The following is a 27516-nucleotide window of genomic DNA, read 5'->3' as shown; positions in this document are numbered from 1 at the left end:
ACGATCCTGCGAACAGACAGAAAGCTGAGGTGGATTTTTCTGTCCTCATCAGCAGCTGAGGAAGTTTTCTGCACACTGGGAACATTCTGTTGCTCTTGTTGTGCGGACTCCTCATCATGGTGTTGATAGTGTATCTTAAATTGTATGCAGTGCATTACAAAAAGCATCCACATCCAACAGTGCTTGTAGGAAGATCCCAACTTTACTATTACATATACTATGTACTTGATAACATGAGAAATACTTGCCTCATTTGACACTTTCCTTTATCTAATACCCATTTTGTTTTCACTGTTTAATGCTTTCAAACATTTGCACGTCAACAGCTGATGACCAAGCATCCATCCAAGCGCCTTGGCTGCGGACCTGAGGGAGAGCGTGACATCAGAGAACACGCCTTTTTCAGACGCATTGACTGGGATCGTCTGGAGAACAGAGAGATACAGCCACCCTTCAAACCTAAAGTGGTGAGTCGGTCCGACTTGGGAAACAGAAAAATAACATTTACCGTAACAGTTACCGTGTGTTAGGAAATATTGTTTGGGAGGAAAGCCAAAGTCTGCAACTATTGTGAGTCCCAAATCTGTCATTGATGAATATGCTGCACTTTCAAAGGTCATTTTTCTGCCAGATTATTGTCCTGGAGGAACAAAGTTAGCCATCCTACATGAGAATTCATCCTCCTCTCATTTGCAGCGGGCTCCCTTTGGATGTCTGAAGTTGTTATGTACCAAGGCATTTCCTTAAAATAGCAGAACTTCAACTCCCTCACGGTGCATTTAACACTCGACTACACTTGAATGTGTGCCCTTAAAAACAATCTTCCTTTGTCTACACTGTTTACGTGATTCCACTGCCACAACACAAACATTATTTTGCAGAAAGAGCTCTGCCATTAGCAAGGTTTGTGAGAAGATGAAGTCTTTCTTTCTGTGCGTGTTTAGTGCTCCGGTTTCCTCCCACAGTACAAAACCATACAGCGGTTAATTGATGAGCGCAACCACGTAATGGGTATGAGTGGTAGAGCATGAATAACTGACCTGACTGGGATGTTAGCTCACATTTCTTATAATGGCGTTCGGTCACTTGGACTTCATTTGGTTCCTCAGAGGATGGCACTGTAATACTGAGGCACTTTTTAGTTGGGGATGAACTAGGTATTGCACATTAAAATCTAGTCTGTCATTTACCCCCTCTGCTATCGCACAGATTTTTACAAACCTAGTTTTTAATATAAAGAAAATTAAATTAATATTTCATATTCTGTTGACGCGATGAATGTATATTGAACAGTCAACAAATAGAAATATGCTATGCTAATATTGATCTGACTGGATTTTTATATTCACAGCACAATCGCCTGGCTGTTTTGCAGGTCTTGAAAGTATTATGAAGTATTGAGCAAACATTTTTTCTATTGTTCTATTTGGAAAAATGTCCGTTTGCTTCCCTGCATCCTGATAAGAGGCGCTGTGGAGCGCTGTAACATGGCACTGTACTGCTCAAAAGCATGCATAACATTGTAAGCAGTAATCGTGCCTCTTGTGTTGATTTAATCTTCCTTTAGGTTACAGTCAGAACAGATGCAAAATGTGCCAAAGTCACCCATTCACTCACACGATCATACGCTGATGGTAATAGGCTGCGACGCAGCAGCACATCTCTTCCATTAGGAGTTAAGTGTCTTGTACTGACACACATCTGGACCACCTGAACTGTGTCACGAAGCTCCATGAGAACACGGGCTGCTAAAAGTGTTTTGTCATGTGGTTTTACTTTTGTTATTTTCCCTGACATTAGACCTAACCAGGCCGCTTGACAACCACTTTTGTAGTATAAGTGATGTGGAGGGAGCTGTTTGACTACAATAGCACACAGGTGTGAAACAAGGTGAATTGTGTCTTGTTCGAAATGGAATGAATAATTACAGCATTGCTTGGTGTTGTGTTTGTTTATACTCCATTTTGAAGTTGGAGGAGACAATTTGGATGGGCAAGTACATTCAGGTTCATTGTTGAACAAATAATCCTTAATGTGAACGGGAGGTTTTGACTTCAGCACCACATGTTACTGGAAGCTGCGAAGTAAACTAGACCTGTGGCTTTGATAGTTGGAAGTTCCACCAGCTAAGACGGTTTGTGTGCCAGCCTCTTCCATCTGAGATATATTTTGTTTTACAGTTAACACAACAGCTAGTGGGTGGATGTTTTCCTAGTCGTCTGATCCCAGGGCAGTGCGACTGCCTCAGCCTTTTGTGGATCTATTACAGTGCTGTGATAAAGGCACTCTTCACATGCCAGTGCCCTGATGAGCCCCGACCAGACCTCAGCTTCACATCCACACTTGTTGCTGAGCAACCGTGCACCCTTGCAGTGTGTGTAATTACACCTCACTCTGTGCACAACATCTCCAATAGACCTCAGTTCATCCTGATCTTTCCTGCTCAGGAGGACAGGAGGACAGTCACATTTATGATCATAATGTCGACTGATCTCCTCCCTGCAGGGAAACGGCTCTCAGACCTACTGCTCCATGGACTATGAGTAATCTAGAATGCTTGATTGTAATCTATAATTAACATTAAATCAATATTTAATGCTATTGCTATATAAGGTCCACCTTTTTTACGGCTGTGTTCTCACAGATTCATGCCAGATCACAAAAACATTGAGGGAGGTCATTTATCTGTTTGTGTGTATGTTATTTTTGCGTAGTTCAAGCATTGTAGTTCTCTTCTGCTGTAAAGCCTCAAGGGCTCCAGTTGCTCTAACAAGGTGAATCTGGCCTCATGGTCCGTGCGCTGGCATGCCACGTGCACCCTCTGGGTGTTTTTGGAAATGCTGGGTGTGATCTTACCTCTGTGTTTTGAATAATTTAGCCAGTTCTGGGGGTCATTATTGGAATATTCTGTGCTGGTTTCGTTTGTGCCCAACTAAGAGAGTGCTGCTATTTTTCCATGAATAGTCCATGCATGTGCTCGGCACCACACGTGATCATGGCTTTAGAGTGAGAAGCACAGCGTGCCCTCCATAGCCTGCCATATAATGATCCATTATTTCTGACTGTGTGTCATGTAATGTCGCACCTTTATGGAGTCCATTACCGGAAAATAGCTATGGTTCTGCACCTGATTCTAACCCTTCATGTCTCGCCCTAATCCACTCCTTTATCCCCACTCATCCATCCTGGCTCAACCTCACCTTTTCCACCTGTGACAGCAGAAGAATGACAACCAATATGGCTGCAGACATTCAAAGGATCTGTTTCTAATGGACCATGGGGAATTCAAACAGCTTTGGGCCAGAATGTACTGACTGCACCCACATTGTGCACACAGGCTGTATCCATAAATATATCTCTCCCGCCACTGATAACAGATATGCATGCAAGAACTGTCTACATTGAAAGCGGTCCAACCTCGTGACACATGTATTACATAGTTCAGTAAAGGTATATTAAAAGTCCTCAACACTGGCCGAAGTAGCCAATGGATATCTAAATACCTGGCTAAAACTTTTTCACACACAGCACCAAGAGATACATATGGCTACCATCAACACTGTTTGAGGTTTTACTGTTCACTCTCTTTACTACTCTTGGAAGCGGAAGCTTGCACTTCACTTCATCAGACATCTCTCTGTACTTCCCTCACAGATCTGTGTCCTTGTGCTTCTTCTCATGGGTTGACCTCACCGTGTGGAGTGGGTCCTTCACACTCATACAGTAGAATGATCTGAATATGCTTCTGAGGGCCTCTCATCCCACCTCTGACACCAGTTGTCATGTAGGTTGGTGAGTGAGAGGACCACGCGAACCCCAGGGCTTCAGAGCTTGTTGGTGAGACAGCTGGGATCTCAGTCATGTGATGTCACTCCATTTTCTCATTTTAGCTTTGAATTTAAGAAGCTCGCCGTTGAAATGATATCCCCAACCAACAAATAAAACTTTGGGAGCCTTCAGAGCGCAGTTCACAAAGTGCTTTTCAGACAAAGCTAAGCAAGAATATGCATAGTGTAGAGCGTCTACACGTGTATAAAAATAGGCATGTATGCACTTGGATATAATCTCAGCAAAAGTGGAATTCATTAGGAAAACAGGACAATGTTACATTCAAAAACTGTCAATAAAAGCTGTTTGAAGGGTGGAGGTTCATGTTGAGTTTTGAATCTGCTCTGGCAAAGATGTCACCCTTACATGTCACTCTTGACTTTAGGTCAACTAACAAGGACCTACTTTAGCATCTGGTGGTCCTGACTTCATCCTTTAAGCACCAAAGCTGCAAAATTGCGACTGGCATTATTGCAGCATTTAAACAAGTCCTGCTGCCAATATGTAGTTACACAGGCAGATGGCGGACACTTGTTTATTCATCCTTTGGTGATGTTTAGTGATGCTTCTGTGCCTCATGACAGCACAGTCCTTCACTGTAACAGACAGGTTGACGTCATTGTCAGAAACAAACAAAACACTGTTTATCGGGAAGGCAGATGCAAAAGAAGCCACGAGAAAACGCAGTATACTATAATGATGATGCCCAGCCATCAGATGAGGAAGAGTCACCCTATAAACATCTGTATGCAATTCACGATGGCCAGGTGACATCATTACAAGCATACTAGATGAGTGATTTTACTACCCATCTTGCCAAACTTTGGGTCACACTTTCTCATTTACAGTCTGCTTTATCTCTAACCACTTTTAAGCTACAGCCTTTTCAAATAATTTAATTGTAAAAGGTTTAATCTTATACTAATTTATGTTGCCTAAACTATACTGAATTAGTTTATATATGTATGTATATTTTTTTTCTGTGTTGTTTTCTTTGTTGTATTCTGGCTGTAATATGGAGTAGAGCCAATGGTTGTTGGTCAGTCCTTTGTATTTTTAAAGGACAAAAAAGAAAAGAGAAAATACAGTAAAGACAGAGGCAAAGGAAAGAGTGGCTGATCTAAAATGGATGTGACATCTCCTGCTGTGTCTACATCTCAGTGTTGGCTTGGTGTGTACTTAAAGTAAAATTTTAGTCAAACATTTTGTTTGTTTTTTAACCTCACCTAAGACTTGTGATGTAAACAAGCATCTGCGCTGAGATGAAGGTTCGTTTCTTCAGAGTACAACACCGGTTTTAGTCTTCACACCTACTGGCTGTTTCTCGGTTTCAGAGGGAAAAGTAGGTCAGACGATGAATCTGTTCATTCTGATGTGGGAGGTAAATAAGGACAGAAAAGACTGAGTCACTGCTCAGAAGACTTGGAACAGTTGTCTGGTTGGAAAATGCACATGTACACTAACACAGTAGTGGAGAGTGAGGCTGAATTTGAATATGGATTGTTGTGACGAATGTGAGAAAACAAGTGACAAAAGCTGTCGCCTTTGTTTTTGTCCTTACTGGACGTCTGTAGTTTGCTGTTCTTCACAGTAAAATACCACTGAACTTGAGCAATCACCTCAGTTGCATTCAGAAAAATAGGCTGGATCAAAAGCAAATGTTTGCAGGTTGATCTTCTTCCTTTTCCTTTATATTTGCTTTCCATCAAATATGGACGTGTTTGCACTGTATTGCACTCAACGTTTCTCCCAAGATTATGTATCTCCAAAGAAGAACTTTAGTCAATTCATTCATCGAGTCAAATTATACAGAAAGGGTTCTTGAACCTTGTTATTGCACGTGTGCAGAGCCTAAGCCACGCCAATCTACTTCCAACTCTTTGGACCTTAGTGAACAAGAAATATGTTCATATCAATGGAGTCAATGGAGAGATTAAAGTTATTTTCTGATCTTGCTTGAAATGTGCCTTAGATCTCACAAATGGTGAATTTGAACGGCACATTCTAATGCCGTGGGAACACTGCTCTTTGACTGGCATCAAAAGTTACTTCAGGTTTTGTGTGATATGTAGTAGCGAAAAACAGTGCTTGACTTTATGTCCCTATACAGTACTGCGTTGCCTAACTATAGTCCCACAAATACCTAACCAACTTCAATTATAGATTACTCTTCATATATTATTTCTTAAAGTGTTGATACAAATTTTGTTTTCAGATAAGAAAACAAATGAAAATTCAAATTGTACCCGCAGAAACACAATAAATCGCAGTCTGCACCCACATATTGGGATTAAAATGAGTGGAGACGTAAGCCCTACTATTGGAGCATGTCCCTGATTTTATTGTAAAGACACTTTCATTCCTGTTTTTTTGTCTATGTAGCGCCACTTTAGTGCCATGTGTAGACCGCTCACTGTGGCTGTGTTAATCCAGCTTACCCTGTGATTCATGAGTTCAATACTTCCTATGCTAGTTTTCCGCCTGTGTTAACTTAGGGCATGTGTGTCAGACTTTTCACATCCAACAATAATGTTTCGGGTGTAAACACAGTGGAACCTAAAGAACCGTAGATTACATTTAGAAACAGAAACCTCTCATTGTTGTCTCGATCACAGCCTCTTGGACAAGAGGGAGTTACTTCCTGGCAGACAGCCATTTATCATCCTAAGTAGCTGAGTGTTCTTTTAATATGCTTGAGTTGCAGCGGTGTGCATTCCTCTGTGTGAGAGAAACTAGGTCGGATCCCATGTAGGACACTGTGCCAGTGCGTCTGTGAGGATGAATCAACAGTCGTCAACCCAGAAGGTCTGCTTGCATCACACTGTGACAAACCAAGCAAACACATTTTGGAAATCCTGTGTCAGAAAGTTGTTAGTCACAGTGAGGGGGTTCTTTTCGGTATGGGTGTGTCGGTGAGTTTAAAACAAGAGTAAGTCGGAGGCCGTGGTTCTTGACTGACGTACCTGTCTGTTTCTCGTGTCCAATGTGTTGATATTGTTTGGGAGTGAGGGGGAGATGTGATATTGGAGGTACAGGAGCAACAGTGAACCCCACTTCTACATCTCATGCATAGTCTGAAGCACAAACCTTTTCCTCTTAGGGAAATTACGATTCATAGATATTGACTTGAGGTGAAGAGTACACACGTGTAAAAATAGACACCTTGGGGTCAGAGTAGATTTTGTGTTTCCTGAATGAGCAAACAGCTGTCTGTGATGGATGGAAGAAGACAAGTGGACATGGAAGGGCACAGCAGCTGAAGTTCGCTGGTTATTACCCATCAGGTGTCTGCTGTATGAGAATGAGATTTTTGCCTCCTGTCCTTCCCCTTGTCTCCTATCTGGCCAGATGGGCTGGTCATAACTGGAAGCAACTGTCACCTGTCAGGAGCATGAAACTCTGAAGGATTTCTGAGAGACAGGCCCATTTTTCTTAGGTCTTCTTGGCCTCACCTGTTTTTTTGTCATCTCCAATAAAACAATGGACTTAAAAACGTTGTGTGTGTGCTGACAAACTTTAGCACATGCATGAAAACACAAAGAAGATCTAGAAGATAATACTGTGCTTTGATTCAAAATTGGCCGGCTTTGACTCTTACTTGGACTCATGTTTGCCTGCGTGATAATGACATTCATAAATATACAGTCTGCCTGAGTCAGGGGAACGGAGGTCGTTTGGAATCGAATGTGTTGAGCAGAGGTCAGCTCGCGAACACCGCAGGGGCTCACGCTCTCTGAGCTCATTTTCATATGAAGAAAGGATTTTCAGCCCTCAGGAAAACATGACCTTTTAATTACCCATAATTACAGAGTTACGAGGATTCAATGGAAGTACTTTTTGGTCAGATGTTTCTGTCCGTGTGTTGCTGAGAACCTTCACCCTTCACTGTGTCTCTGCTTGTGATGGAACTGGTAACTACGGTCATCCTCAGGGGTTTGACGCCACGTGCTTCCAAACCTCCAGGGCCGCGGGTCGTGACATTGCCGGCTGAGGCTCGGTCAGATATGGTCAAAATGACCTTACTTTGCCACATTCCTGGCTCTTCCTTTTTTTTTCAACCACTATCCTTTCTTTAGCTTGGACATCAATACTGCTGCAGTTATTCCAAATTAGTGTGACCACTATACACCTTCATTATGAATGAAGAATTATGTGGAAACTCAACTCACAATTTTCATGTATAACTTTATAGTTGAATATGCTTATAAGTCACTCACAAGGCCATTCAATAACTGGAAGTGTTTACTGAAAATGTGCTTGATGTGAAGTTGAAAATGATACTTGTGCACGGAACTATCTAGTAAAGACAAATTGAGAGATTAAAGATTCCATCAAAAAATAAGGTGTGTGATCCTATTCTCCCTCCAGAGGGTTGACAATATCAGTCCCACATGACTGACATGGATGGTCAATAGAAGCTCAGTTGAGGGAGGCTGACTGGCTCTGATATACTAGATCTACCGTAAATAAATGTACTGTAAATCAAAATGCTCAATCAATTTGATTTACATTTGATTTACATTTAATCTCAAGAGCACAAATGCAAATGTACGTCAAAAATACAATCTTGCCCACAACTTTCATGGGAAGTAAGACATTGATCTGGGAGTTTATGTTGTATTTTGTTGCTCTGTTCAAGGATATTTAGCCCGATTTAGGATATTAAAAAGGTGCTCGCCAATGTGCAGGATACTTGAGTATCATTTGCTCTCGCGGGGTTAATGACATGGCAGTTCCTTCAATGTGTGATTGTGTATTAAAGGGGGTCAATGGGGACTGAGGGGAATGTGATATAGAGCATGTAATTTCATCTTCATGTAATACAGAGAACATTTGTTGCGGAGGCTCAGGTGTGTGATGTGGTTTACTTCAGACTCGTGCTGCGCACAACAAACAGCTGAAGAGTTCTGAACTTGTTCGTGGCCCAGTTGACCCGAGTTCTTATGGCTTCAATAGTAGACCTGAAGAAGACCTGAGACTGTATGGAGTGAAAGATATTTAAAAAGATTGATAACTGGTTTAAATTTAATACTGTTATGGAAAATATTTAAGATAGAAGTGTATCACAGATATAAGAGAATATGAGGGAAATAATTGATTTATCTTAAGCATGGAAATACATGCTGTTCCTCGTGTTAACTAAAAATGTTTGAATGAATGGTTTGCAATTATATACGTTTTTACTTTAGATTTTTTTTATCCCAAATATATTTATTCCTTGTAATGCCACCATGAAAAATTGCATGTTTTAACAAGAATTAAAAATTCCCGGTAATATTTATTGAAAAAAAAAAGTCGTGTGCTGTTCCTGTTACGTACGTAACACCAACATGTAAGGCAAATGCCACTGAGCGAGAGGTCAAACATGACGTGTGGGTGTGTGGAATTCTTCTGTTCTAAATCACCCTCTTTTCTTTTGCAGTGTGGCAAAGGAGCGGAGAACTTCGACAAGTTCTTCACCCGCACTCAGCCTCAGCTCACGCCTCCCGACGAGCTTGTCATTGCCAACATCGACCAGGCCGAGTTCGCCGGCTTCTCTTTCATCAACCCGGAGTTCATGCGCCCCTCGCTCAGCAACAGCGCCTGAAGAAACCAGGCGACCTCTTAACCCATCTCCCCGCCCCAAACTGAAAACTGACCTGGCATCAGTAAAAATCAAGGCACACTATTCACTTCGGCGGATGTTTAAGGCATGTTTTTGAGTTCTAATAAGAATAATACCCTGCCGGTTTGGACCACACCTGCTGGTGGTTGGAGAAGGGGGCATGCTGCGACTCATTCTGACCTCGGTTCAGCTTTAGTTCTGTCTGTTTTTGTGAAGTAACTAGAGAAACATCGCCACTCAAGACACAAAAGTCAATATCGAAGGGGGAATGAATTATGTTTACACCGGGAAGAACAGGAACAGATGACATCGGTGTTCAGTTCATATGTAAATGAAAGTACTTTCAATCAAATCTCCAAACGTGTGTACCACAGAGATGCTTAGAATCATAGCTGAACTCAAATGCAGTTGCCAAACATGAAGGACAGATGGGGCAGATGTTGAATCTTCCTGGTTCAATGTTTTCCTGCATCCCGTTTACACTTTCCTCTGTGCTGTTGTTCCATGAAATGAAAGTATAGGGGTTAGATGTTTCTTTGTTGTCAGTCAAAGCTGCACTAGAACCACGTCCTCCACCTCCCAGAGCTGCAGAACCTCTCTCCTATTAGTTCGAGCTTTCATTTTGCCTTAAAGTTGACCCAGCAAGTTTACAGTCTGTCACTACTGGACAGTAGTCAGTGTTATCGTCTGCCTGTGCGCGTCTGTATTCCCACACTCGGCGGCAGGTTTGGGCCATTTTCATCTCTGCTATCATCAGATTTCTCAGTAGAATAATCCACCCCTACAGCGCACGTATTTCTTTTACGTTGCCTAAATTCTTCGTCTTGAGCTCATGGCGTTTTGGACTCATTCACCCAGGTGTAAATAATCACGGTTCATTTCAAGGCTTGTTTTTGTAACAACTAATGAATGTTCTTTTATGAAGTGAGGAGGAAGTGTGACACTGAAGTCCAGTCGACCGTCGTCGCCCTTCTTTTGCGCTCACGACTAATGCGGTTTTGACTGTGCATGCTGGAGGCATCGGTCACAGGCATGATTGCTCACATGCTGCATGGATGTGGAAATGACTATTTGTCCAATGGGCATTCGTCTGAAATCTATCAGGCCAATATGAGAAAATGTAAAGGCCATTAATGATTTAACAGAATCAACTAGTCGGCTGAAATGTGTTTTGCATCGTTGTAATGTCAGTGTAATGATTAACCATTAAGGAACGCATTGAAATATTGAGGTGTTCTTTATTGAATTTTGGAATGAGCTCGTGCCAAATGTTGGCTACGTTTGACGCCAGTTAACATAAACAACCACCCAAGGCAGCGCACTGCAGCTGTCCACTTGTTAGATCTGATTCAGAGACCATAAATGATTTCTTTCTTAACTTATGCACCTGTTCCTACTTTATATATGTTATACATGTCTTGTCCTTGTCTGGTGCTTTCTTGCTTTGGCTATACTGTCACATACAGGTGATGCTAGCGCTAGCTGCAATTGAAATACTTCCTTACTTCAACAGAATATGGACCTAGTGTTTCACAAAATCTCCATTCATCAAAATAATGTGAGACTGTGAGTTGAACTCATGAGAGGTTTTTAATGAATTAATTTCATTGTAATATTTGGCTCCCAAATGCTCAAATGTAGGTGGGAAGTGTCCGTCTCATTGAGATGGGCTGTTCCCCATGTTCCCAATGACGGAAACTTTATTCATAATTGTATTGATATTCCAAATTAACCTCCTAAAGTCCCAGCCCTCAAAATGCATACGTCCAAATGGGAGCAAAAGTAAAAAGAATTTTCAAATTCTCTAAGACTCCACATCTTCTGTGATAGTGTTGTGTGCTTGGCTACTCTCTCCAGACTTCAGAGCCCAAAGTAAAGCACAAGTCAACAGATCAAGAAGTGTTCCCAGGTCAGGAAGAGAGGGTCGTAATCTTTCACCCATCCTGCCTGTCTGCGCCCACTAATGCTATAACTACGACTCACTCTCATGAAGCAAGTGTCGTCTCAGATTCCTATACCAACTCAAGTGGCCACTCTATTTGTGAAGCAGAAGTTTAAGATGTTGTGGCTCTGTATATGATTTTTAAATGTACTTTTAGCATGGTCAAAAAATGAACCTCCAGATTTAGAAGCTTTTTATCACACCGGATCTTCATAATGAATCGAGTCATGAATCGATTTTTCTCTCGGGACGTGCCGTCCTGAGACAGTTTATTTTTTGTTTGTGATGTGACGCCATCTGTTCGACCTCCCCGTGCCGCTGAAATGAATGTTGTCGACAATATCAACTGGGCGAAGGAAGGGATTGTTTAAAAGAACCCGACCTCCACCTCCCCCCTCCCTCTTGTCCAATCCAAATTGCCCCCCCCCCATTCTCCTGATGACATGTTACTAAGGAGCCATATGTGATAAGTGTTTTTACTTTGTTTACATTTAATTCGGGTTTAACCTTTGTGTATGTCGGTCAAATAATGAAGTAACTTATGTCATGGAGTGGATGTAACTTTTCAGAAAGCAAACATATGTTTACTCTTCTTTTTTTTTTTTTTTTGGCGGTTCTTAGACTAGAGCTCTCCTCTACATGTGCTTCGCATCGTGTCCCTTCAGCCGCGCTCTGTCCGCCTCACTCTAGGTCACCTGAATGGAACAGAGCGACAAGATCAATCATGTGCAGGAATGCCTTATCTCCTCACCCTGGCAGTAACTCGGTGTCTTACTCTCCTGTCTGTGCTTACGTACCCTCCCCCCCTCGTCCGTGTACATAAATAGTTGTCGGCATAGATTATAATCAAAGGAATATATTGTATTTTGCAAAAATGGTGTTTGTTTGTTATCTTCCCTCGTCGGCCTGAAACCTTTAAACTGAGTCTCAGCTTCTTACCTTGTATCTAATAGTGTCATTTGTACTTAATGTACCATAATTCAAATAATAAAAGGAAAATAAGGTTCAAACTGGTGGAGTTGTTTTTTTTTTTTTTTATTTAAGCAGGAATGTTTGTGTTTGGACTCTCACCAGTGACCACAAACTGAAAACTGAGTCTCTCAGGGTGAGGAGCTCAGTCGTCCGCCAGAGGCTCAAAGTAGAACTGCTGCAACTTTAATGCAAGTTATGCATAAATGTGTCAAATAATTCCCCAAAATATAGCCAATACTGACTTACAATGTGACATAGATCAGGCCTCAGTCTCGGTGGTGCTGAACCTCTTTCCCACTTCGATGTACTCTGGCCGCCAGAGATTCATCTCCTTCTGTTTGTGGTGATGTAATGTAAATGTTTCCAGTCCGGAGATTTGCTGCCAACTGATCAGAGAAAGCCCCGTGGCTTGTTTACTGTGGGCCCAGCTGGTGTGTGAGCTTTTGTTTAACACCTATATGTTTCACTCCACTGGTTTTCTCTCGTTCTCCCTCTATTGCACAAACAGCCATATTGTTTGTTACCAGAGATAAACAGCGAAACAGATGTCCGCGGAGCAGACCATGAAGCTCCTGTGTTGGGAGGGAGACTTTTGACTTCATTCCACTTGGTCATTGCCTTTGTTCATGTCCATGAAAACTGCTGCGTTTTTCAGCTTGTTTTTTGACACCTGACTGGAAAACTTTAATTCTCTCAAATACTCCAAGAGAAATTACAATGATTTAGCAATAATGTTTGAAGTTGAATAAGTTACTTGCCTGTGTGGTCTTTTCTTTCCATTGTTCATCACCCAGAATAAGGGAGAGAAGAGAGGAGAGAGAGTGACAGATGGAAGGAATACTTCAGGAACTAATGACTAAGGAGAATGGGAGCTAGAAGAGGGCAGATAGAGGGGAGATAGTGGACCTAGTAGTGGAGGGAATCGACTAGGTGAAAGTGAGGGAAGCTCTTATTAGGATGAAGAGTGGGAAGGCAGTTGTGCCTGACAAAATCCCGGCGGAGGATCTGGAAGGATGAAATACATGTGTGTAAATGAGAGAGAGGCAGAAGGTGAGGGAGATGAAAACAGATAAGTATTGGGTAGAACGGCAGAAGTGGGGTGGAAGGAGTGGAGACAACTATCTGATCTACGAGAGAAGAGAGGCAACTGGGCTGAAAGGGAAGTTCCATCAGACAGTAGGGAGATTTGCCTTGATGTGTGGGTTAGAGACAGAAGCTCTGTCACAAAGACAAGGTTTTTATTGATAGAGACAAGAGAGGACCAGATGAGAAACAAGTATATCTGAGGGTCAGTGCTTAGAGAAGTTAGGAGACAAGGTCCGGGAGGCCAGACTCTGAGAAGAGCGAGAGAAGCAGATGAAATGGAACGGATGAAATTCTGAATTACTGTTTCTTATCAAGGAAATCTGTGCTGCTATTCAGTCTCCCGGAGGACAGGGGTCAGCGTGAGCACATCTTCAGGACTCTGCCAACGGACCGGCGCCTTCATTTGAGCAGTTTGATCCCCAGCACTTGTTAGGAAAACACCAGTGTGAGCAGCAGATGGGCTTCAGTGGTCTCAGTCTGAAGCAGGTGTGCGTTGGCAGTTTGTTGAAGTGACAGTGAGCAGCAGTCCTAGCACTTAGCAGTGGTTTTCCTTGTGTACAATAGCATGTTTGCAGTGTCATCACTTGTGATAATGGTTCTGATAGTATAGGGTTATGAGGCAGAGTGGTTCCACACGACTCTTACTACTCTTCAAAACATGTGTCCTTCGTCTTCTGTGCAAAATGTGTCAGAGCAGATATTCATGTAGCTTATATATAACATTTTTTCAAATTTTTTTTTACCCACAGGAATGATCTGCTTATGTGGTTTAATTTTTCATTCCTTTTTTTCATATAAACTTGTACATTTTTAATGGACTTAAAGAGCTGGAACTTCTCACTTTTTTCACTGTCGCATTTAAAAAAAAAAGTTGTTTGCTGTTTGCTATTCTATTTCTTGTTAATCTGATGCTTTAAAGAACAAACCCAATTTAATAATGCACTGTACTGAATATAAGACAAGTAGTCCCATGTGACTCTGATGTTTCAGTGCAGTCACTAAAGGTCTGAAGATTTATTTATTTATTAAACAACTTTATGTCTCACTGTTTTCCTCCATTTAAGCTACAGGCATACCGAACATGTGTTAAATCATTATAGCTCTTTGAATTTTGCAATTGGACGTGTCCCCCAGGCGGCGCTTCATATACCCTGAGTGAGTTAGTGAGAGACAACAGAGTGAACTGAAATAAAGCATGAAGAAAAGTAAATATGACGGAGGAAAAACCAGGAGAAAATGTTGAAATAAAGTTAAAAAGGGAAACTGAGGAGGGATTGTGCCATAACATTATAAATATACGGACCACATATTCATCCCATATTGAAAAAGAAATGAGGAGCAGATGATCAAAAGGCAGAAATAAAATCCATATATAATTCCATCAGATTAACATAGCTAACATAAAGGTGAAAGTACCATGAGCAATATGTCGAATGAACCACGACCCTTGAACGCGTCATGCTCCTGGCGCTCGCTCTCTTCCTGGTGTCACGCGGTCACTTCAGCTTGGAACGGTTGGGGAGTACGAGCCTCCGTCGTGCCGCGCGAGCTTCCCGCCAAACTAGTGGCAACACGGAGCAGCGCAGAGCAGAAGAAACACTTCAACTGACGGCGCAAGGTGTTCGGGTCTTCTCCGTGAAGGTAAGTGCTTTGACGACGTTTGTTTTGGCTTTGGTTTTACATGTTGAGAAGCTGGTTGTTTTGTACAAGACTCACATGTTTTCATCACCGCAGTTGTTTTGATGATGGAACACACTCCCCCTTTAGTTCAAACTAGCAGTGGGGGCGTCCAAAACCAAAGGGTCCTCGGTGTGTGGTGAACTTCTCAGCAGGTGTGTTCCATGTGTTTGAGCTCCGTGTGGTGAGGTGCGCTCACTCCGGACATCCAAGTTTCCTCATTAGATCACGGTGCTGCTAAAGGTCAGACGTCGTGTGCGCTTGTGTGTTGTTCAGGTTAAACAGTAGATGTCCCTCTATATGTAAAGGACGAAATCATTTCTGACATAAATTGAGAAGTTGCTGTTCTCATTTTGAAGCGACTGCATTGCCAATAATAGTGATGTCAATGTACGGCATTGGCTTTTGGATTTCAGCACCATGGACAGCGAATCCCCTCCAGAAATGTGTGAGGGGAAAATGCACATATATTGTGTTAAATATCTTGGTATATATTTCTATTTTTAACACCGTAATTTGGAGCTGATTGGTTGAGAAATTGTGACATACATAGTGCAGCTGATAAATGGACTACACGAGTGGAGAATGAATAATCTACTAAATTTAGCTGTTGAGTGTTTGTTGAATAGCAGCAGCTGCTGTAGGCGTCCTTCCTGACTGTTCCATCGGGACCAATGCAAAACAAATGTTTACTAATGGTGTGCAAATGGAAGTAGACACAGGTTTCAACCCACTTATTCTCTTCACTCAACAGCACTGACTTCAACAGGTGTGGAGCGAAATCTGCAGGGTGTCTTTCTAGTTTTGGTTATTTTCCTTCTGTGTTGCCTGTAGAATTTCCAGGGGAACGTTGCTATTAAAGATGCTGTGTAAAAATGCATTGTTATGAGTATAATTATGCTAAATTTAGAATCCGCTGATTGTCAATTATTTTTGCTAAAATATAGTCCACTGTTAATCTCAAACTGAGGTTAGCACAAAAGGAAACATGTTGTTTGAATACAAAGTAAAGTTGTAAGATGATTATAATGAAAGAATCCTTCCACTGTTGTCACGACATGTTCACAGGAGAACGTATTCTCAACCTGAAAAAAAATGCAGATTCTTAAGGAAACTACTCACTTTAGCATGAATGAGTAGGACTCTGCATTAGATACCATTTGAAAATATAGGACTAGGCTCCAAAAACCCAACACAACCAAGGGACATGGAGATAAGTTAGTGAGAGAAAATAAGAAAAACGTGCTCAGAGCGTAAAGACCTCCACCAAGCTGCCCATATTCACCCGAAGTCCTACAATTACAGCTCATTCATGATACAGTGGTTCAGTCGGCGAGCCTTTTGCGCGCTTCTTTAGCAACCTTAAAACAATGTGGAGCATTAGCAGCTGTACATTTTGGTACCACTGTCGCATGGAAGTTGTTTTATTGTTGGTTAATCCTTCACATGATTCCTGGATCCAAATGGTATTTTTCAATGAAATCTGTTCTCTGCTTTTAGAGTTTTGTGGCTGACAGTCATGCAGGTTAACATCTGTAGTACAGTAGAAAGTTCATTTAAAGGCTGCCAAATCTTCCAATCGGTGGTCACATGGCACACAAGTGACTCATGTAAAACACTGCTGCAACTGGTTAGTTATTCTAGTGCGAACAATGAAAATGAGGTGCGAAATTCAAGTTCCTAAAGGGCCACGTTAGAAACTGTGATGGTTTTGAGGGGCCATCATGCCAAAAGTAAGACAGCGATGACTTCAAAACATGATGGAAAAATATCCCAAAATATATTCTTAAGTAACAAGGACAAAATGAACCTAAGAAGATGAAATATTAGGGCAATTTATTTGAAAATATATTTTCAGTACTCCTTCAATCTACAAGGGACAAGAAAAACACAAAAATGAAAAGAAAATGTTTGTCTTTAAACAAGAATGTGCTGTATTTACTGCTGAAGTGGTGGTGGGGACTAAAAGAGCAAGAACAAAAAAAGGCAGAAAAATCAAACAGTTCACAACAATACAGGCATGGGGCCACATATGGCCCCCGGGCCACACTTTGCCCAAGTCTGCTTTAAACGAAAGTAAAAAAAGAAAAAGAGAGCTTCAAATTCAATTCAAGGATTGAAGTTATATCCTGCTGTCAGGAGTAATGACAATAACAATAACAGGATTAAACGAAGGATAGCATGTAGTGAAAGTGTAATTACTGAGTGTGGCTCTCGGTGTCACCTCCACATCTCTGGCTCCGTCTCTCTCTCTCTCTCTCTCTCTCCCCTGCGCCCGTGCATTTCCCATCTCACTGCCAAGTAGAAAACCCTTGTTTTGGGACTCGCTTTCCATTCATCCTTGACTAATTTGTAGGTCTTTCTCTCACTGTGTTGCCAGGCAACGTGCAGAGTCAATTACTTGTAAAGGGAAGACTGTCAACACTCCAAGTGGATGGTAATCTGGGGTCACTGTTTTTATGCAGCGCAGTTTTGCAAACAATTAAACCTGTGATTTCTTTCAGTGATCAGAATAGACTTGCTGTAACTAGCATGTCTTCAGTAGTGTGACTTTACTTCAAAGATGCGTCTGTGCTATTTTTTGGGAGTCTGACTTTATATTCCACACAGCTATAAAACAGCCCCCAAACTTAAGCTGCGATAGTTTGATGGGAAGCATGTTGTGGAAGCCTGTGTGGAATGAACTGTATTGCACTGTGGCTTTGACTCTGTTGCCAAGGGGTATTTGCATTTATCATGCCACTTTACTTAAAAGTACAGCGAGCAAACTTGACAGTGCTGCAGCGTCCTTATGTGGACAGCCATACACACGTTTAATAATTCATGTCAACCAGTGGCATATATACTCTACAGACTTTAGGTTTTCCACTTCATAGGCCAAGACAACAGAGTTTCCATTCAACATTTAAAAGGGGCGATGATCTGCTATCTTTCTGAGAAGATGCTTTGAGAACTGACCTTGTACAGCATGAAGACAGAAGTGAGCATTTGGATAAGTTTGATGCAGCACAAGTGCAGTATTCACCGTATAATTTAAGGAATTAAAAACACCCATTGCAGTTTCACAGACTATGAGGAGTTATTATTGGACTTATCATTGTTATGTTTCAACATGTGGGTTTGTGGGGACGAAACCGTGTCCCATTTATGAGTCTGAAGATGGAACCGTGGGTAGATTATAGAACATATGTGGAGAGTTGACAGAGTTCAGCAGACGTGTGTACGTACATCCTGTTTCCTCCTGAGTGTCTGTGATGACACAGAATGATGCAGTCAGCTGCCAGCTTTGTTCCCCTGTGTTGTTCCTCCCCGCTCTCTCCTGCTGTGTGCGCACACGTCCTCTGGATCCAGCCAGACCCGGCTTCATCAGCCATGAGCAGAAACTCACACTTTCAGCCTCAGAGGGGGTCAGGCTCACGGATACGCCCCAGTAACTGGGTCAGTGAGCACAATCCATGTGGTGATGCTGACCAACCCTCGACAGAGGTGGACACAGCAGCGAGCTCATGACTTAATGTTGGACACAGCCATGATTCTTCCTGCACTGCCATGTGTAAAGGGAAGTTTGACCTTGTGTTGGCTTTGTTTTCTGAAGGTCTTAAGTCACATACTTCTTTTTGCAGCGTCTTCATTCCTTTCAAGTCATCACATGACCACAGGACTGTCATTACAGTTTCCATTCATGTTGCAAAAATGTGACTTTTGAATGAAGCTCTTGGTGATGAGCCCCTGAGTGAAAGCAAAACACTAGCATCCACAATGCACCTGTTTCAGCACAGCGCTCCAGTGTTAGCTTCTCTGCACTGGCTTCCTGTCCACCTTAGCATTAACTTTGAGATTTTATTCATAACTTTAAAGCCTGGTCCCGACTATGTTGTAGAACTGCTGACCCCCCTACAGAGGGAGAGTTGAAACACAACCCTTTTAAAACACTCTTAGTAGTTTCATGGACTCATTCATCCTCCAAAGTTCTATGTCTCTGTGTGTTTGCCGATATATATGCCAAAGCAGACACTGGATTCTTCGCAGACAAATCCTAGCTTCCCTGTAAAGCACTTCCTGTATATTCATGTTTAAATCCAACATGTGACAGAGATTTAAAGGAACAAGAACCTTAAATCAGGACCACATTTCTACATTTTCTAAGATGCCTTCTTCTTTTCTTGTCTTGACAAAACCAGAATTTTCTTTTCAGGCTTTTGAACGGTGACATGACATCACACATGACATCCATTCTTCCTATATTCGGATTTTCCGTCACTTATTTCCAGTACTCTTGTGTGGCAGTAATTGATTCAGACCCTATGGTTTAAAGTTTTTTGCCCTAGTATGACCATTAAAATCGTACTTTTGCAATGACAGTTTGTGTCGATGGAACTTTCCTTTCCACCCTTGGGTTAAAATCCCCACAGCTTAAACCTGGATTAAAATATAGAAGGTGATAGTATTATTGCTGTGTATTTTGTTTACACTTGTGTGAGTGACCTAACTAAGAAGTATTGCACATTTCTGCTGTCATTAGCTCAGTGTTTGTGAGACAGCTCTGCGGTAAGAACTGACTAAATCATACAGATACTGAGGACAATTTCCGCTCCTGAGCTGATCATCTAAAATGTCTTTTATTTGCCCTCTAAGATCTTCTTTCTGCTGGCGGCGCCCCCTAGCTCTTGAGGCTGTGGCATGAGCCTATGTGGCAGGAAGGCGCTGACGTTGCTGAGCAGCGTGTTCGCTGTTTGTGCTCTGGGCCTGTTGGGGATCGCCGTGAGCACCGACTACTGGCTGTACCTGGAGGAAGGAGTCATCCTACCGCTCAACCAGAGCACGGAAATACGCATGTCGCTCCACTCTGGACTCTGGAGGGTGTGTTTCATGGCTGGTATGTTCATGGATGAAGCATGTCCCAAGTCACAACTTTGCTGAGACAAATGAGAAAATATTATAGATTAGAAGATATAGAAATATTAGAATATGATAAGAAGCAGAAGGAGTTTGAGTATGATTTCGGGGATTCATTTTGGGTTTGCGCCACATGATCAGGCACGTCTCACCATGCATGTGTGAAAAGTTAAGCATGAATATTTTACAGTAAGCTCTGCAGAATGATCCGACAAGTGCTGCTCCATTTGCACATTTGCAGCTGCTTCTGTTTTCTCGCCTTCCTCCTGGGATCCGCTTCTATTGCAGCTGACTGATGAGGCTGAACATATTTCCTCATGATTTGGCTACAATCTCAATGGATTCTGTCATGATGGAGGAAAGACTCTTGTGTCATTCTCTCTGTGTATCCCACCTTGTCACTTGCATGTGAACTAGAGTGGAATAGTAGTGAAATACAGGCAAGTAATGGTCATATAAACACCAGTAGTTAACTACCAGGGTGACAATAAGTCATATTATGATTTAAAAAGTGCATGGATTTGATAAGATCATAAACCCTGACGTCTTCATTTAAAGAGGGGTATTATTTTTTTTTATTTCTTGTCAGTTTTGCTGTTCACTTCACACACTGTTGCTTTAAAAAATATATATTATTATTATTATTATTATTATTATTGTTGTTATATATTTTTATATTTTTAATGTGTCAAATAATGCATTGGAATTATTGACTTCTTCCTCCTCTTTTCAGGCTACATCATACTTATTTTTGCTTTAGGTAACTTTCTGTTGAAGAGTGCAGTAAATACAGAAAGTGAAGAAAATATACTTTATTTATTAACGTCTGAATAACAGATCCACAAATTGAAGTATGTGAGATTCATGAAACTGCATGTGAGCAGAAGAGTCTGAAGATGGATGTGATGTATGTGACGCACCACTTACTGTTCCTCTTTATACCACAAACCCTTACGTCAGAACAAAAAACAAACTTGCTTTCAGAGTGGTGAGAGAGCAGTCATGCTCCTGTCACGCAGTAGCTCTTTCCAGTTACCATCCTGAGGGACACTGAATGGCTCTTTAACCCGCTTAGATCTTCCTCGGCGCTGTTTGACCCAGAAATGCATCCCTGTAGCGGCATGCTGTGCAGGGTGGTTATTGATTCGGCTTAAAGTTCATGGGCTAATGTTCGATTTTTAAACAGAGCAAGAACCCTGATAACTGATGTTAACATGTGTTCGATGTGATGTAGAGAAAATCCATTTCACTGTGGAATCCAGCGGGACGGCGCTCAACACAACACACAAACACCTCGCTTCGGATTGGATTGTTGACGTCACTTACTACACCTCTCTCTGAACACGACATGTTACCATGAGGGTTTGGATTCCAAACACGCAAAGCTTCAAGCTGCCTCATGTGGCTTCTCTGGGGAGTCAGAGAGGAAACAGCCGTTGATGTAAGCTATGGATGACAATAGGCATGTCTCATTCATTCATTGATCTTCTACCACTTGGTTTCCTTATGGGGAGAATAGCTATAGATGTGAAAAATATCTCCTGTAATCCAATTGTACCAGTGTAATGAAGGTATAATTACCTGATCCCCCCTTTTTTTCTTCCAGGAGAGGACAAAGATCGCTGTTTCACCATTGAGTATGTGATGCCCACCAAGGTCCAGATAACCTCTGAGTCCACCATCAGTGTCCTGAGTGAGTATTGGACGCGCCCTGACTTGCTGTTTACTATTGTTACATGCAGATCAAGTGAGTTTTGTATACTGCAACATGGTAACAAGTTAAATTCTGGCGGCGTAAGGTCTGGCTGCAAAAGGTCAGAGGTCGTGTTGGCCTGCTGATGCAGCTTCTGGAATCTCACTGTACAAGTGTGTTGAGGCTGCCATTGTGCTTCATATGAAGTCTTCATGTGAATTTTATACCATTCTGTCCAAGTTTACTGAAGTGTGTATCTGATCCTGCAGAGATGATCCGCTCAGCGACACCGTTCCCTCTGGTCAGCCTCTTCTTCATGTTCATTGGTTTCGTGCTGAGCAACATTGGTCACATCCGACCCCATCACACTATCCTGGCGTTCATTTCTGGAATCTTCTTCATCCTATCAGGTCAGTTCTGACTTCTGTCTGACGTTTTCTAAGTCCAGAGGAGGAAATATGGCTAGTTTACTACAGTTTCTGGTCTGGTCTAGTCTTAAGCTATGGGTCAAACTGATGTTTTTGACTTGGACTGTCACTCTGCTGTCAGGTTTATCTCTGGTGGTTGGTTTGGTTCTGTACATCTCCAACATAAACGACGAAATGCTGAATCGGACCAAGACAAATGAGGCCTATTTCAGCTACAAGTACGGCTGGTCGTTTGCCTTCGCCGCCCTCTCCTTCCTGCTCACAGAGGTAGGACGCTCCGTCTCGTGTTGCAAGAATGAGTCAAGGGATTACCTGTAGTCAACATGAATGTCTTCCCCATACGTCTTATACACCAAAAACATTTTGGAGAAAAGTATTCTTACACATATCTTACACATGTTTTAATGCTTGTATTTGAACAAGGGAGATATTTCCAACATCCTTGGACGTCCAGCTAAAAGTTTCAAAGTAAAACAACTTGACAAAGCTAAGAATTGTACTGTATGAGCTCTGTTTGGTCCTTCTCCGCAGACGACCGGAGTCATGTCCATCTATCTGTTCATGAAGCGTTACACAGCCGAGGAGATGTATCGGCCTCACCAGGGCTTTTACCGGCCTCGACACAGCAACTGCTCCGACTACTCGGGTCAGTTCCTGCACCCCGATGCCTGGGCGGGACGCGGTCGCAGCCCGTCCTCCATCTCCTCAGAGGCCTCTCTGCAGATGAACTCCTCCAACTACCCCGCCCTCCTGAAGTGTCCCGAGTACGAGCAGATGTCTTCCTCTCCTTGTTGAGAGTTCGCAGGGGTCACGGACCTGTACAGTAGTCTGACTTCATCCCCACTATGACCCGAGTCTCTGTAAACTTTTGACTGCAGATATTGTGAGTCAGATTTTTTTGATTTTGTGAGAAGCCAAACATCAAAAGCAAATGAGTCCCTTTGGGTTGGAGAGAACCTCACGGAAGGTTTTCTCTAGTTTGAAGCTTGCTGACACGGTTGGCTGGGAGTGTCCCTCAAGAGCACATGGTCGGCTAAAGCAGAGATGTACAACGCAGCTTTAAACAACACAAAACAAGGCGTAGCTGAACAAATAAACAAACTAAACTGGTTGGGATACTTTAAAATAGTGGGATTTAATATCAAGTTTCTCTGAAGAGCTTTTGGCATTTGTGGCTCCAACAATGTGAAGTGACACTGCCTGACTCCTCCCTACCTCACTGACGTGCTGAAACCTGAGCAGCGCTCCATTCATAGACTGCAGAATTATTATCATCATTCATATTAAACAGAACAATAGCTTTGAAAATATGACTACCTTTTCTGTGAGTCCTCAATGACTCAAGAGCCAGAATAAATGACTCATACCTGGAACTTGAGTTCCACCTCACTGTTCTCATGATCCATGTCTTAAACATGAGAGTGAATTGAATAGTGTCGCTGTGTTTCATTCAAATGGGGCGACAAATGTAGCGCCATCCTTCCTCCAAAAACATTCACAGTTTAAGTTGATTTAATATCATGTATGTGCCAATACATAAACCTTAACATGCAAAGGAAAAATCCAAGTATTGAGCGTGTGAAGTCAACATTAGACATTACTGTTGTGAGTTTACCTTTCCAGAGCCCACCTCCGCATCTCTTACACATCCACCTCAGCTACATCAGCGAAGTCACGTTGAGCACTAGAACACTTTAGGCTTTAACCCACGAGCCCTCCACCCCGACATTTTCACTTTACTTCAGCCCTTTGCTCCCAAAGAAGTCAAGACTTTATGATGAAGTAAAGTGACGGTCCGAATCTGTAATTTGGTACACATGTTAAAGTAGTGAAATTATCCATGTTTTTCCTATATTTTGCTCAAGGGTGTAAATACTTTTGAAGCTGCTAGTTTCTAGTGCAAGGAGTCTGGCACCTGAACGACGGCTGTTTATCTCGGGAAAGACACGTGATGTTGAGTGCAGTACTGTGGGACACCTGTGACTGAGGTGTTGGATGTCAAGAATGTGAGTGTTGAATGTAAGAAAACCAGAAGGAAAGTGCTCCATGAGATTCTGTGGCAAAAGTGATGCACGTCTCTCAGAAGAGGCGAAACCATTTGTTATTTTTCTAGTTCTCAATCTGAATGATCAAAGACGTCTGTCGTCTGCCTGCCAAGGGAAACGTCCGTGTCATGCATCATCACACGTTTAGTCCTGTGCAGTACTTTTAGTTGAGTGTATCGGTGGACACGCGTATTTGCTGTTGCATGTTGTGGAGTGCTTTACTGGCATGCAGCATGTGTAGACTTGAATATTCCACCTGTATGATATGTATCAGTGAGTGCATCGCCTTCACAAGCTTTCCTTTCATTTCTGTACACACTGTGAAACCATTTGTGTGAAGCGAGTTCTGTGGTTTTTTTTGATGTTGGTGGTTCATGCATCTAAAGTGTATCTTTGCCTCTTGATCACATTAAGAATGTGAGCTTTTCCATGTGTGTATATTTTTATTACTCTTGATGGTAAATGTGCAGTGAACTGTGGAAGTGTTTCAATAAAGTATTCTGGAGTTTGTTTAAAAGCCTGAACACTGCTGCCACCTGGTGTCAAAGAGGATTTCCCCCGTGCTTGGATGGGATCTCTGAACTGTAAGGTGTTTGTGTGAGTGGTTGTCTGTCCTCATCCACCGTCCTGTGGTGACTGGCTCCAGGTCTCTAAATCTCTTCCGGTGTGGCGGGGCTGGACCGTCGCCCCCTGCCGCTCAGAAAAAATAACGGCAGATGAGTCGATGTTTTTATTATTATTTATTATTATTATTTATTTATCCAAAGCAGTCATCTCTGTCGGACGAAGAAAGGATTTTATACTTTGTCAAAACAACATGAATAAATCCCGAAAGAATGTTTAAAGAAATGTGTGATTCTATTTTAATATCTGTGTTTTTATTTGGACTAAACATATCAAGGCCAACTGCTAAGAAAGTATATTATATTATATTATATTATATTATATTATATTATATTATATTATATTATATAAACATAACACTGAAAATGCTTAGAACGCGATGAAATGTTGCGAAAATTTTAATGCCTTATGTTGTGCATACTTGGACAAACAAACAGTTACATTTCTATCATCATTTCTATTTTTTCTCGACCTTCCTGTTCTTTATATGCAATTTTAAATGTAACCACTAGATGTCGGAAAAGACCCAGTTGAACTCCAACGTGTTACCAATGGAACTACATGAGAGCATTCATGTGCAGTATATGCTGAACTTGGTAAGGCACTACGTGTCATGTGATGCTTTTATTTTTTGACCCAACTTCCTGTTCTGTCCCCTGTCTTTGTCTACTACTACTCCATGTGTTCTGCTGTTCAGACCTGTTGTGGCCTCGAGAAACCCAGTGAGTCCAGCAACAAGTGCGGGATCCTCATGAGGCCCTCCGTCCTTCCTCTGGCTCTGAGCTAAAAAATATTCCCCCCCTGCTGTCTGCCATTTGCTTGAGTGTGTTTCAGTGAGTGTGTTTTGACCTGCACTTGTCTTTTTCTTTATCTTTCAATTCTCCCACCGTACCGTTCTTATTCATGTTGGATACCTATTTGTCTACTATTAAATTTGAACCATAGTAGTGGAACGTAACGTGAAATGGAACGTTCGAGTTTGAGAAACAAAAGATAGCTAACATAAGAATAGTTTCATTGAATACGTCATGGAACTTAATGCATTAAAACAACAAAATTCCCGCACAATACATGAAGAACACAAACTACACTGAAAACCACCAGGGACGACCAACATAGCTGCCACTCACATGTTACCATTCCTGTTGTGGTGGCTTGTTTTCTACCAAACGTTGCTCTAGATAAATAAAAGAAATCCTCAACAGCAAAAACAAAAGCTCTTTTTTAATCCACACTTTATCGACAGAGTTCCGTACATGATGCTTCTCATTTCAACACACAGCAGAGCTTCCATGGATCAGCAGTTTCACGGGGGCCAGTCAGTAACCTCCATGGCTCGTGTGCCCTGTCGGACCTTGTACAGCATATGGCAGCCAGTCCCGGAATTCACCAGAAATAATGAAGAAGCTGATGTTGCATGTCTCTGCGTCGGCAAACCACTGACGGTGCAACACACTGAGCTGGTGTGAGTCTCTGCAGAGGTCAAGATGTTCTCTCTCTCTCTCCGTGTCTCATTAGTGGTGACATTTGGAGGCGAACACTGGCCACCTTTCTGAAGGCGGATTCCTTTATTTCATCATGAGCATCTCCTCAGCGCATCTATTTAAATCCACCGTGGTGCATTTGTAGTGCGGCCACTGAAACACACTCAGTGATCAGGAGCACTTCTCTGATCAAGCAGAGGCCCACTCTCATGTTGAGGGGTCAGATCCCACTCCCTTGCTTGTGTTTTGTCTCGGCCTGTGGAGGAAAACCTCCATATTGGATGCTGGGGAAAGCCGACAAATGAAAGCGCACAAGGACATGCTGAGTGAAAATGATGATCTGTGGCGCTCATGTGGGTGGGACATGAGACTCAAACAAGAGAACAGCAGCAGAAACTTTCTCTCCCTCCTGGTTATTTTCCACAGCACCTCATCTGAGCATCTGAACATGAACCACCTAAATAAACGGTGAATAAAACACCATTTTTATTGCAGGTATTTGAGCTGTAAAATAATGTAAAATAAAAAGAAAAGAAATTGTGCGCTCGCTAACACAACTAAACACTTACGTGTCAGTGCCGGATTTGCTGTCACTTATAGTCAGTGTCTAAGAAAAGCATGAGGGTGGAAGATCATAGCTGTGGGTTTCATGTGTTGCAGTAGTCTTTGGACTGCAGTGGGCTGGTGTCCAGTCCAGGGTGTCCCAAGCCTCACTGCCTAAGCAGCTGGGACTCCTGAACCCCGCCATGACACTATTAAGTGGAATACAATGAATCAGAATTGTTTAAAGTGGAATCCAGGGTGGTCCCCTGAGATTTAGGAGCCCTGGAATAGGTCTCAATAAGCCACTGCATTCCACAGTGTTTCACAGCTTCTACTTATTCACACTCACGTTCCATGTTTCAGGGCTGATGATGGTCACTGAAGTCACCTGTAGACACCTGTGGTAATGAGCTCACCAGACGAGGAAACCACTCCACGATATGAACCGCCTTCAAGCACCATGGGAAAGGAAAAGGGTCTGAAAAGAGTGAAATACATGAATGCTATGGACGAGTCAGTGAGGAGAGCTGTGGCTGATTCCCAGCTCTTTCAAGAGGCGTGAAGGAGGCTTCAGACATCACCAGCTTCAGGATGCAGCTGCTCAAACGCCGGTACAAAGCATCGCACGGGTATTTGAAGCTGCTGCTGCTGCTGCTGCTGCCTCTCGAGTCTTGCCAACATCAAGGTGCAGGA

The 27516-nt window shown here is 42.3% G+C and overlaps 2 protein-coding genes across 2 annotated transcripts in view; both read left to right on the top strand.

The window, feature by feature from the left end:
- The window catches only part of LOC128753519 (protein kinase C alpha type-like), a 90943-nt gene extending 78571 nt beyond the window's left edge, over window positions 1–12372 (top strand). Inside the window, exons 16-17 of the mRNA XM_053855302.1 lie at window positions 327–467; window positions 9251–12372. Of these exons, the coding sequence (XP_053711277.1) occupies window positions 327–467; window positions 9251–9415 (306 nt within the window). The 3' untranslated portion in view covers window positions 9416–12372. The remainder of the gene's footprint in view (window positions 1–326; window positions 468–9250) is intronic.
- Window positions 12373–14938: 2566 nt separating this feature from the next.
- On the top strand, window positions 14939–25002 carry LOC128754986 (voltage-dependent calcium channel gamma-5 subunit). The gene is made up of 6 exons (XM_053858047.1): window positions 14939–15074; window positions 19746–19986; window positions 21613–21699; window positions 21969–22109; window positions 22249–22394; window positions 22659–25002. Exons 2-6 carry the CDS (start codon window positions 19791–19793, stop codon window positions 22920–22922), a joined length of 834 nt encoding a protein of 277 aa, XP_053714022.1. The 5' UTR covers window positions 14939–15074; window positions 19746–19790; the 3' UTR covers window positions 22923–25002.
- Window positions 25003–27516: the final 2514 nt, after the last annotated feature.

The sequence above is a fragment of the Synchiropus splendidus genome, chromosome 2 (assembly GCF_027744825.2).
Source record: "Synchiropus splendidus isolate RoL2022-P1 chromosome 2, RoL_Sspl_1.0, whole genome shotgun sequence".
In the NCBI taxonomy this organism is placed as follows: Eukaryota; Metazoa; Chordata; class Actinopteri; order Syngnathiformes; family Callionymidae; genus Synchiropus; species Synchiropus splendidus.
Note: the sequence above shows the minus strand (reverse complement) of the source record. Positions and strands in the feature narration are given on the sequence as shown.

Excerpts from the sequence above, each read along its gene's own strand:
- LOC128754986 (XM_053858047.1), top strand. The coding sequence starts at position 19,791 with ATGAGCCTATGTGGCAGGAAGGCGCTGACGTTGCTGAGCAGCGTGTTC. Across the intron at positions 21,700-21,968 it reads GTCCACCATCAGTGTCCTGA|AGATGATCCGCTCAGCGACA; the intron begins GTGAGTATTGGA and ends CTGATCCTGCAG. Across the intron at positions 22,110-22,248 it reads AATCTTCTTCATCCTATCAG|GTTTATCTCTGGTGGTTGGT; the intron begins GTCAGTTCTGAC and ends CTCTGCTGTCAG.